This window comes from Heliangelus exortis, chromosome 1 (genome assembly GCF_036169615.1).
Source record: "Heliangelus exortis chromosome 1, bHelExo1.hap1, whole genome shotgun sequence".
NCBI lineage: Eukaryota > Metazoa > Chordata > Aves > Apodiformes > Trochilidae > Heliangelus > Heliangelus exortis.
In genome coordinates, this window is record NC_092422.1 from 101,372,174 (window position 1) to 101,385,356 (window position 13,183).

General features: G+C 36.5%; 1 protein-coding gene across 2 annotated transcripts in view; it reads right to left on the reverse strand.

Annotated features, from left to right (window-relative positions):
- Nucleotides 1-13,183, reverse strand: part of GBE1 (1,4-alpha-glucan branching enzyme 1) — a 145,972-nt gene that overhangs the window by 71,064 nt on the left and 61,725 nt on the right. For both annotated transcript variants that reach the window (XM_071755999.1, XM_071755992.1), the window contains exons 6-7: nucleotides 11,472-11,562; nucleotides 10,123-10,332 (exon numbers count right to left, since the gene is read on the reverse strand). In XM_071755999.1, coding sequence (XP_071612100.1) covers nucleotides 10,123-10,332; nucleotides 11,472-11,562 — 301 coding nt within the window. The remainder of the gene's footprint in view (nucleotides 1-10,122; nucleotides 10,333-11,471; nucleotides 11,563-13,183) is intronic.

The following is a 13,183-nucleotide window of genomic DNA, read 5'->3' on the forward strand; positions in this document are numbered from 1 at the left end:
AAAACTTCTTTACCATTATTTGTTTTAAAAAATAATTACCTAGAAATTCCAAAATCAAAACACAAAGCAAGAAACTGTCAGCTTTTTTTTCACACATAGAGAAGCTTGAAAAGCGGTCAACTCCTATTAAGATGATGATATTATCTGAAAACCCTTTACTTTAGGTCTCCCAGAGATTAGTATATGGGACTCCTGAAGTCTCAGCTGCCTGCCTGTATCTTATTGACCAAAACGTATCCTTCCCTTCCTCTTAACTACACAGTTGGCAGCAAGGTCAAACCTGTAAAAGGAGAAGAAAATTTTAAGATGGGCAGCAGTGTTAATTATGAGTCATCACTCAGTACAGACATTACAGGAGGCTTCTGAGATACTGACTCCATGTCCTGAATGGTAATTTACTGATTTTCTCCCCTGGGGAAGTGGAGGGTAAGCAAAGTTCAGACTTTATACTAATATTAGCTAATACAAAGATTAGATTATTTTCTCTCACACTTTCAGATTGTTATCCTCAGCATAAACAACTGTTCTGGATAAAGTCCAAAATAATCTTTTTAGACACTGGGACAACACTGTTCAGTTACCTGACAGACTTGGGCATGAGGGGCAGAAAAGTTTGTACAGTGAATTGTTACTTTCACAGAAAAGGAGATTTCTGGTAGAACGCTCAGAGAGCCCTAAGGTTGTCTTATATGATCCCAAGTAAGAGAGTCAGGAAATGATTGGAAAGGCACACAGCCATCTGGCAAAATCATGTTATGGATGCATTGGTCTCATCTTTCAGCAAGCACAAAATGCAAAGCTGTTGCACTTGCATAGAACAGCACAGATCAGAAGTTCAGGATTTAAAATGAATTTAAAAAAACCCCACTCTTAAAGTGCAGGCCAGTACTTCCCAATTTCTTGCACTTAACTTTAAGTCCTTCAGGAATGTAATTAAAGGAAGACATTAACTCATCTTATGCTGTGCCAATAGAGTTAAGAACTTGCAAAGGCATTGCTTTCTATATGCTTCATTAATACTACTTCATGTAAGAAAACAAGCAGGTTTATATTCAGAGCCACAGTTTTTATCTCAATTTCTTACTAGATACTATAATTCCAGCTGGATAATTTGTACTTCTGAAATATTTTAAAACAAGTTTGCCCTTGCCCATATTGATAGTTGAGCATTACAAGCAAACAAGTTGCTCATATCTTCTTTCTAACCAACTCTTTTTTTTTTTTTTCCGTATTTGGATGACAATGGTGCTGTGCTAAGAGAAACTGTAGATGCAGCCTGCAGAATATTCATACTTTCCATCACACATTTAGTTTATAAGAATGCCATCTCAGACTACTTTCAAGTCACTAGCTTCTTGAAGCAGTGTTGTATAGATGTTAGAAAGAACACTTAGCTTAAAGTTGTATCCATTTATTCATTTCCTGACAGACCTCCACTTTCTTTCCCAATTGACCCAGTGACAAAGTAATTACCTTGGAAACAGAGGTATACTAGTAATAATAAGCCTGTGCTAAGATGTTTTGAGATCTCATGCCTTAATCCAAGATATACTACAGCCTTAATAATAACAGTATATATAAACAAACAGCAAAGAGAAAAAGACCTAATCACTGAAAAACACTGACAAAACCAGTAAATTATAATGACAACCTCTGAAGCTTTGTGGGTTAAAAATACAGGCCTAGCTACACTGGATGCTCATTCTGATTGTGTGAAAGGTATCTTCACTTCATATCATGAAGTAACAGATTCTATGGTTTTTACATAAATCCCACCAGACAAAAGTGATCTAATATTTTTATATAATCAGGAAATTGGCAACAGTCATTACTTTATTCACATTTCTTAAAGGAAAAGAGAATGAAGATGGAGAAAGAGTAAAGACAGTAAAAAGCATTCTCTTCCTTGAGAAGCCCTTCAGTATATACATGTACTGAAATAGCCTTAATGCGATGACTAAACATTATATATATGCAACCCCCCATACTTTTATTTAATTCTCCTGAGAACTCCACTCTCAGCTCTTTAAGAGATTAAGTCAGCTACTAGAAAAAAATTGCTAGAGCCCATAGCAGTGACATATATGGATGTGCCTTTTTATTCTTATATTTGTTCATATATATTTATCATTGACATTTGGCAAGACTCTTAGTGCACAATCATTAGACTGAAGAAATCAAGAGGAATAAAGTCTTAAAAGTACTCCTTATACACTTAGATCCTTCACTCCCAATTAAGCTAATTAAGTTCACTAGTAAAATAACTCAGAAAAAACTTGTGTCAGCAAACTAAACTAATAAAGTGATCTCTATAGAAATTATTTTTTTTCTAAATTACTTTATGCTCATTTTCAAGAGATTACAAGGGACTGTGATATAACTATATTAAAATATTGCTTAGAGAGGCAGGAGGCTGGCCAGTTCATCTGGACACACTGACCTCCAACTTCTAGGGACAGTAACTTAATTTTTACACTAGTTCATGAAATGGCATTCCTCAAGAAAACATGGCATTCGTTTCAAAACTGAAAGTAATGTAATAGTTCAACATGATTATTTGCCATAAATTCACTACTGATTTTAAAAATGCATACAGAACTTTGATAGTTTAATTGCTTTTTACTCTGAGGATATGGATGCTAATTCTTTTGTCTTTCATTATCAGTCTTCCTCCCATGAGCTTCACAAAACAGGATTTTCACATAGTTGTGTATGTTACAAAACACATACACAGTCAAATCAGGAAAAAATACAGTTGTCTTAATAATCCCATTATTCTTGCCCTGCCACAAGCAGAAGACCATGCCTTTTTCTCCCCCAACCTGGAACTTCGGATGAAATGAAGAACATCAACATTTCTCATTTCATTTGCATATTTTCTTTAACATCTCTTCCTTCTCTCAAGTTTTCACAGCCACCACCCTTTTCCCCAGCACAACCTTTCTATTTGCAACAGCTACTGCTCATATAACTTGCTGCAATAGTGACACAAGAATGCTGTGAAAGTATGGATTACTAAACACAAGTTCATTATTGCATTTAGAATGATGAGGAATGATTCTCTGCAGTGTGGTGAATCTCTTTATTGAAATACCACACTCAACTGCACATAAAAGTAACTGCATCTCTTCGAGAAATGATTGCATTTAATTGACTACAAATGGTCACCTCTATATTTCAAATTATGCTACCTGACAAAATTTAGAACAATTGGCTGCAATTTTTCAGTGTGCCTTTTCTTCACTTGTATTGATTTATTACTGTATTACTTTGCAGCTTCGTTTTAGAAACTTTGCACAAAGCTGTGATTGCTATGCTGGAGGTTAATAAGGGAAACTGGACACCTTAAAGAAAGTTGAGCATATTCTTACATGAAGCTCTGAGTTTCAGAACATTTGCAAATTTATAACCTTCTAGTCTGTTATATCAATGTAAGCACAGTGTGGTAAAACAATTAAGTTTCTAGATGAGTGTTTAATGAAAAAATAAAGCAATTCTACAGTATTTCTAGACTGCATATACTGTAATTCATGCTCATGGCTGGAACTTGTGTTATTTTAATCGTTCCAATATATCATCCTTTCTGTCAGCGTTTCCAGTACTCATTCCCTTCAAGAAAGGCAATTTATTAAATGTTATGAAACTGTATTTGAAATTGCTTACTTGCCAACATTCACAATGGTTACTAAATGGAAGAGAAAACACAAAGAAACAAGGACTGTCACAGATAGGAAAGGTCTTAAACTTCACAGTTTAAGTTTTACAAAACACTTGTGTGGCTTCACAATCACCCTTGAATTGCATGCTATTAGAAACAGACTGCTAAGGACACATGCAGGTAGTTTTTTAAAGTCAATCTGTGATCAAAGTAATTACATTTAAGACTTCAGGGATGGGGGAATGGGGGGGAGGGGGGGACAGTTTCTATTACATTAAAAGCAGTGCTTTCTTAAAACAGACATGAAAAAAACAATCTTTGCCAGCCAAATCTAATTCCATGCATATTATGGGGATCTCTAAATACAGAGCTTTCCTAAAACTAATTGAGTAAAGGACGACTGGCAGGAAACAAATTACTATCAGCACAGCTGAAGTTTTTACATCATGGAAACACAGCTTACATCCCTGTTCTTACTGTAATTACTCTGCAATCAATAATTACAAAAAAAACCCCCAAATGACTGAGAATCTAGCTCATTGTTAACTATCATTGCATTACCAATAATCTAGCTGAAATTATGGTCAAGGTACATCCCCAACAAATGCATACTTATTGCAAAAACAACCTGCCACAGCACGTCATTACTACTGCATAAATGCAGATGGAAGAACATGACTTCTATCACCTGACTAAATCCTCAGAAGCTGGAGGAGACAACACTTCAGTGACTACACCTGCACTGAGAAGTCAACTGTTCTGTACACAATAAGTTAATTCTTCAGTAACATTCCTCTCCCACCTTTCTCTCTCCCCTCTCTCCTGACTGAGGGACCAACTGTATCCAAAAAATCTGTACAGCTTAAACTTAAGGAAATTACTTAGTTGACAGAAAGCTGTGAAAAAGTCTTTAGATTGGAGCTATTCAAGGTAAGAAAGATAAAGGTACAGACAAAACCAGATTTGTTAGTAGCTCAAAGAACATCAAAAGTTGCAAAACTTTCTATACAGTCTGTAGAGGGTAACCCAAAACCCTTAAGGGACTGTAGGAGCAACCTCTTTACTCCCACATGAATGATGCCTGCCTGGTCAGGAGATGTCTTATTTGAAGCTATGACTGTACAAACAGATTTTAAATCCTACTCATCCTTTGTGCATATTTCGTAGTCAAGTACATTCTCTGCACTTTGTATAATGTGTGAATAAAGCAATGCTGAGATGGAATGTAAGAATATACATATAATTTCATCTGCATTTTCTAATCATTCTGATGTGCCTACTTTCCACAAGGGCATTAGGCAAGGAACTGAAATATTTAATATCGTAGTACTGTAAAAAGCATCATTTTGAAATGCTAAACATGCAAGTTTTCCACAGATTGCAGAAGAGCTCAATGTTGAATTGTAGGCTACTTAAGCCCAAAAAATTTATCTGCACAGTTGTTAAGAAAATTATTAGCCCAGGCAGGAATCTCTACTAAAAAAACCCAAAACAGTCTCTTGAAGATTTATTACCCAATTAATTCCACCCACTTACAGTATTACACCAACAGCAACTAAAGACTGGAAAAGTTGTCAATTAGAAGAAAGGAAAAAAACTCAGGTAAAGAACAACTGTTGAAGGAAAAATTAAATAATACCCTTAACAGGGACTGCTGAAGATGTTAGGAGGTCAACATGCCTTTAAGAAGTCAGATGCTAAAGTCAAGTAAACTACTAGCTATTGACATCAGTGGTCCTTTTTCACCCATAAAACACAGTATGAAGTCTATGCAGAATTTAAGCACTAGGTGGCAGAAGAGGCCATTGCCTCAGCATCCAAGCAAAGGTGTACTGTTCCATTTTAGATGCAAGAGCGCACTGGGAGATGGAATATCCACATGAGGCTTGACCATACAACAGTAAGAGAAGCTTCAGGTTATCCATACAGCACCGAAGGGGATGACAGGAGGCCACCTAAACCAGAACTAAAGCATATGCTTCAGCACCTGACAGCTGCCTTATTTCTGCCACAATGACAGCAGGGCTAAAAGCAATTTCTGAACTATATTAGTTTAGAACTCACTTTAAGAAAAAACGAAGGGGAAAAAAAAAAAAAAAAAAAAAAGTAGCAAACTGAGCTGTGATCAGCTGCTCTGCCAACAGTTCAGAAGATGGAGCTGAAGAGAACATCTGGTTAGGCAGCAGGGGACCAGCATGTCATCTGTTGCCCTGATGTAAATTGTGGCTTGTGGGACACAACTTTTATACTATGAACCCTACCATTTCAAAGCACATTTGGCATAGATGTCACTTGAGACTTCATAAGACTGTAGTAGGAGGAAAAGACTAAAGAAAAGAGATTTCTCCCATTACATGGCTTGGCTAACTAAATTTCATTTCCTCTACAAGCCTGAATTCCCAAAAGAGAATGGATTACCAAAAATAAAAATAAGATAAAACCTGCAGGTGGACAGGCCAAAACATTCCCACTAGTTACAGCTTACTGCATTCACAGAAAACCAAAAACATGGTCACACAAAATCAAATCTCAAAAAACACCGAAAACAGGACCCTAAATAAAAAAAAAAATAAATAAAAAAAAAGCCTAAAAAGAGAAGCCAGAGATGTCTGCTGGCCACAGAACCTTGGAAGTAACATCAGTTCTTGCTGATAACACTGCTGCATTCAGAGAAGTGAGATCACAGAACCACAGAATGCAAGGAGTTGGAAGGGACCTCTGACAACCATGGAGTCCAACCCCCCCCTGCCAGATCAGGACCAAAACTAGGGCAGGTCCCTCAGAAATACATCCAGATGGGTCTTGAAAGTCTCCAGAAAAGGAGACTCCACAACCACTCTGGGGAACCTTATAGTAAAGAAATTCTTCCTCATGTTGAGGTGGAATTTCCTGTGCTATCTTGAATATGTTGCCCCCTTTCCTATCCTAGGGCACAAGTCAGACAAGGTTGTCCCTTCTTCCTTCTTGACACCCAGCCCTCATATTTATAGATATTAATTAGATCCCCTCTCAGCCTTCTCCTCTCCAGACTAAAAAGCCCCAGGTCTCAGCCTTTCTTCATAAGGCAGGTGTTCCAGTCCCTTAATCATCCTCATAGCCCTCTGTCATACTCAAGTAAATCTCTGTCCCAGGAACACAGGAGCCCAGAAGTGGATACAGTGCTCCAGGCGAGGACTCACTAGGACAAAGTAGAGGGGAAGGAGAAACTCCCTCTATCTGCTGGACACCCTGTTCTCAATGCACCCCAGGATACCTATGGCCTTCTTGGCCAAAAGGTCACATCATTGTCCCATGGATAACATGTCCATGAGGACTCCAAGGCCCTTCTCTACGGGGCTGCTCTCTAGAAGATCACTTCCTAACCTGTACTGGTACATTTTGTTATTCCATCCCAGCTGCAGGACTGCACAATTTTGCAGATAAAACCAGAATTTAATTCAACCTCTGACTTCTGTGCCAAATTCGTCTCCTAGATTGAGCAAGAATTCAATCTCGTCTAAGTGCTCAGGTGAAAAGGGTCACAGTATTAAAAAACAAACAGAAAAAAAAAAAAAAGATGGACCAAGCACAAAACTTGGTGCATCACATGATTTCTGCAGAGTTTCATTTCTACCATTATTACTATAGGCTCAGAGAAATGCATCAGTACACCTATCATTCCTTAGAATTGGACTAAGAAAGTGTAGAATCTAATAAAGCCTGGAGAGAGGGGAGGAAGGAATACAGAGCCTCAAAAAAACCCAAAACAATACTGTCAGATCTTAATAAGCCTAGAAAGGCAGCTGCATTTACACATTTTAATTATGTAGTGCTCAAAAAAAACCCCCAAAAATTTATCTTTGCTAGGTAAATACCTTGTTCTCAATTCTTTTTAAATTGTTTTGCCTGATCAGTATTTTAGACACATTTGCTATACAGAGAAATTAATTTAAGTGAAAACACAATCAACCACTCCAGTTGTGCTCCCAGCTGGTCTCCTGGGTCTACAGCATCACTTGTAATGAACTTGGCTCCTAAATAATCTTCAAATATGATTTGAGGAAGGAAAAACTGTTATACTTGACTTGTGCTAAATTAATTGCAAGCGGAGTCCTTACTTAAGATGGGAAGGTGATTACATGTATTAAATCAGGTGTTTTAAACAGGATCACAAGAGAGACTAGAAACTTAAGTTACCACAAATTAACTAGACACTGACAGCTAGATTACACATCCAGAGCTTGTGGCATTCCTTTTACATTTCAGTATACTCCAATTTATGAATTCAGGGATAGAAAGGCCACATTTTCAGTAAGAACCAAAAGAAAGGATATAAAAGTTTGTTTCTAAGAAGAATTGTTAAAATAAACTATCATGTTCAAGTTTTGTCGTTCTCATTTTGGGGTAGAGGCAGGCAGGACAGGGGGAGACAGTGGTTAGGACAGACACAGGGATGACCAGGGTGGTATGGAGAGGGATATTCAATAAGTTAACATTTCTAGTTTAGAAAAACTAGAAAACAAAAAATGTGCCAACATCCTGGAAGTGAAAATTTGAGTCAGTTTTGGTTGCTTTTTAAAACAAAAACTTGTAGTATTTCCCTTGAAAAACATTTAAGTAGAAAAATCTTACTTTTCAAATTAATCTCCAAATTCTCATTTTATTGAAATTGAGATTTTATGCTCCTACGACAACACTTCAAAGAGCATATTTTTTTTTATGATTTTAAAAATAATTAGAATTTTAATATAATTTTAATTGACAAGTTCCCAGAAAATTCTCTATTTGTACAACACTTGTTGTTGACTAAACATACACATAAAATTAAGTAAAATATGAAGCAATGTATTGATACTAAAGTTTTAAGATTATCTGAAATATGACTTATTTGATTATGAATTCAAAGATTGGAAGCAGCTCAAACAGGAAGCTATCACGATCACACATGCTAAAATGTATCTGTTGTAATTATTAAAATCATAATCTGGAAAGAACCCCGGAATTGCCAGTTGTCTCAAATAAAAAAAAAAAACAGCTCATCCTATTAAGCAACATAGTAAGTCACTTATTACACTGGTCACTTGGTTTAATTGCAGTTGTGAGTCACTGTGCAAGAGCTTCCATTAAGCAGTTGACCTATGCTGTGTAACATTACTTCTGCAATAGTGACCTTCTTGAACAGTTACAACCCTCATTAGCTATGAAACTCAAGAGTCTAACAAACAACTAGGAGAAAATTCTCTTCTGGGAAGTACCTGGATATAAGTAATTTAGATTTGAGGATTAAGGTCATCTGCAACATAAGCATATACAGTTAATGGCAAGTGCAAATGGAAAAACAGTGAACTGAACTTGCAGCACACAAATTCAAAAAACAAATATCAACAAGAGACCAGAACTTCCCAGTCACTGAGTGATGAACCACCAAAGGAACCACTCAAGAGTAGCCTTGAGAGGCTTAAACCAAACAGTATTATCATGCATCTCAAGAAGGAAAAAACAAAGCAAATTTATCATGGTGTAAGAGATGAGAATTTAGTAAGTGCTTTAGAGAGATTCTAGGGTTGTGAAAAAAATTGTGGGATGTTTAGGGGAAGAAACAGACAAGATAGGGGAGAAATAGAAGTGGTTTAGGGATGAGCAAGCACAGAAAAAATGTAAGAAAGTGACTGAAATAACCTGACTGCCTGTGTCTGTTTTACCTGTCACTCCACTGAAATGCTTAACATACAAGGTAAATTCCCACACCCCCCATACCTCAGAGAATACAAAGTAAAGAGCATTAAATGCTAATCACCACCTGGCATTAACACATGGTTCAACATACAGTATATTTTTATATTTTTCCTAGTTACTTAAGTGTGCCCAAACTCAGTCCCTAAAACTGCCTACTGAAAATGACCCCTGCTCTGTATTAAACTTCAGAAGCTTTCTGAAATGGAGTCTTTGATTCTAGGCTGTCCTGAGGCAAAACCTTTGCTCCATTTCAACAGTAAATTTCCAGAGCTTGAAAGTTTTTCTTCAGCTTTTCTTACTATTTTATTTATACCCATAAATATATTCTATATAGGATATCCAATATATAAATATACAACATGGAATAAAATGATTCCATTTTATAATCTGTAAATTACATAGAATATAAATTCCTAAAAATAATTAAGTATCTACATAGAAAAACACCTGAATCTATTTTATAACAAAAATAATGTAAAATAGAACTACATAATGTAATTCTTTAGTACACAGAATGCCTGCAGCATAAGTAACATACATACAAAGCCATAGGTGACAGAAGAATAACAAAACTTAAGTAATGTTATTAAGTGTTAGATTTTAAGTATTTACCAAAGTAAAGGAATTTAACTCCACATATGTTAAGTGTGAACAATTCAAATGACTTCTCCCATTTGATAAATAGTGAAGTTTCAATAAACCGAAAGAAATAATTACCACTAACACACAAAGTCTCATTTTATACTTACTTTGCATAGTCAAAGAGCCTGCTGTCCCAGAGCTGATGAGTTCCTTTTGGACCAGAGTGGAAGAAACAAGAATCTGTACCATCGAAGTTGTTGAGACCATCCTCACAGTTTTTTGATGCATGGCTGTGCACAACATCCAGCAGGACAGTGATGCCCATTGAGTGAGCAACATCAATCATTTCTTTCAGGTCATCTGGAGTTCCATAGCGACTATAAGCAGGAAAATGCAATGTATTATGAGTGCTACAGTCTGAACTTAAGTTGACAGTACTCATAAAAACTACATCAGTGACAGCATGTCTTCATCACTTAGCTTCCAGTTATATATAGGTTATTTTCTCAGCTATTGATCAGAAACTGACAATTAAATAAAATTTTAATTATAAAAATACATCATGAATGCATGCAGTGTTTTGCAGAAATAGTTAAAAGCTCTATTCTCCCCTTTTAATCTGTTAATACATCAAATTCAGCACAAACGAACTGATACAACTTAAAGCATCTAATACTGAACAATTCCTTGCTTTGTAAGAAATGAGAATATATTTGTATTACTGGAAGTAAGTAATCCATAATGACTACAAAAGTAAAAGTGCATTAATGAAGTCCACAAAATACAGCATTTGTTGTACTGCCATCCTGCTTAGTTATGTTTTTTAGGTACCATGCTGTTTTCCAACTCACTTTTAAATATAGATTTTGTCTCCTGTGGCTAACAGAGATTTCTTTCAAGTAATTAAGCAAGTTAAAACTCCTTGTCTACCTAAATTTAGTCTGGCTCTCCCTTAAGCTTCACCAAGATGAAAAAACCCCACATCAAAATCACAACGTTCAGGTTTACTACAATTGTCTTAAAAATTGCCTGAGTACATTCCCCAACTATTTTCACCCTAGACATTAAATCTAAGTACAGTCAATTACAAGCATGGGAAAAAGTTCCCACAGAACACAGAGCCATCATTTAATCGGGTTTATTATGAACAAGTAATGTACAGTTCTTTTTATCATAAAAGAATGACTTACACATAGTGTTTGTTACTGCCAAGAATTCCACAACACAAAACCCATGCATAAAGACTGCTGAGGCTGGATTAGCTGGAATATGCTATGACAGCTGAAGTCACTTATAACCTTTTTGTCTGTACCCTATGCAAAGTATTTCACAGAACAGCTGATCACTATGTCAAATTGATTTCAGATTTAAGAGGATGTTAGAACAAATACCTAAGCCACTGCTTTCTCTGCTCATTAAACACATACTTGCAAACAAAATCATACAGACATACTGTTTTCAATGGACAGGTAGTAAGGTAAAAGAACAGAGAAGATGCTGTAGTACTTAAACCTACCTTGACGCTGCAAAGAAGCTTGTGACCTGATAACCAAAACTGGCATAGTATGCATGCTCCATAATAGCCATCAACTGGACACAGTTATATCCTACAAAAAAAAAAAAAAAAAAAAAAAAAAAAAAAAAAAAAAAAAATAGAAATAAACTAAACAATCCTCTGCCTTAAGGACAGTTAAAAGAGAATTCAACACTTGAAAGATACCTATTCCCATCTACTCTCTTTTAGCTGCTTCTAACTCTAACATCTATAGATTCAGCCTGTTTCAAGAAGTAATTCTACCTAATATTTTATATTAATTTGATCTTCCTTTAAAAATGGAACACTCAACTTGTCAAGCCATCTACACGCAATGAGGTGTACTGAATCTATGATTTAGAAAGCAGTAAGTGGCATCTGGGCTGCATCAACAGAAGCATGGCCAGCAGGTGAAGTGAGGCAATTCTCCCCTTCTACTCTGTTCTTGTGGAACCTCACCTGGAGTAATGAGTCCAGCTCTGGGGTCCTCAGCTCAAGAAAGACATGGACCTGCTGGAGTGAGCCCAGAGGGACATGATCAGTGGGGCTGGAGCACCTCTGCTATGAGGAAAGACAGAGAGCTGTAGTTCTTCAGCCTGGAGAGGAAAAGGCTCCAGGAAGTCCTTCTGGCAGTCTTTTAATGCTTAAAGGAGATTCAGAAAGATTGGGACTGAGTTTTTAGCAGGGCCTGAAGGTATAAGACAAGGGGTAATGGCCTGAAACTAAAAGACAGTAGATTTAGGCTAGATATAAGGAAGACATCTTTTACAGTGAGGGTGGTGAAACACTGGAGCAGACTGCCCAGAGAGGTGAGAGATGCCTCATCACTGGCAGCATTCAAGGTCAGGTTGGACACAGCTCTGATCACACTGATCTAGTTGAGGATGATCCTTCTCACTGCAAATGGGTTAACTACACAACCTTTAAAAGATCTCTTCCAACCCAAATCATTCTATGACTATGATTCTATATGCAACTATAATCTTAATTTAAACTTATTAACTATGCCAATCTGCATGTCCTGAACTGCTTCACTTCTGACATTTGCATTTAGGGGGTGTGTGGGAGCAGTCACATACTATACCTTATGCCCTATGAAATCTTTTTTTTTTTCCACTTCAAAACCACTTTTTTTTCCAACTTAAATTAATGCACTCACTCTCTAAAAGACTTCTAAAAGTAATGCATTTTTCTCCTGAGTATACCAAAGAACCAAGGCAGTATAGAAGGGCTGGAAACATGCTGTATCACCCAAGATAGTTCAGTGCAATATTAAGGGAAGGAAGCCTGGAGGGAAAACACCATACTAATGATGAAATCACAATACCTGCCACACAACTTAACGAAAGCTATCCTTATTATCAGTGAATAAGTGCCTCAGACAGCTTGCAAGTGATGACTAATGACAAAGATAACTTTCAGCTTTATTCTACAGTCTGTTGAGACTCCCACCACCACTACTTCTCTTTAGTAATTTAACCAAAATATTCCCTTTATTCTTTAGTTTAGACAAGATACTGGTCTCTTTTTTACTGCTTTTATTTTCAGATTTCACAGCTATAAAAGGGTTATTGGCATGATGATAGTTGGCATGAACTCAGCAATCTGTCAGATTCATTGATGGTTTATAATTCATGGTCACTGCACTTATTTACAGCGTTTTTATAAATAAATAGCAACATAGCATCTAATTT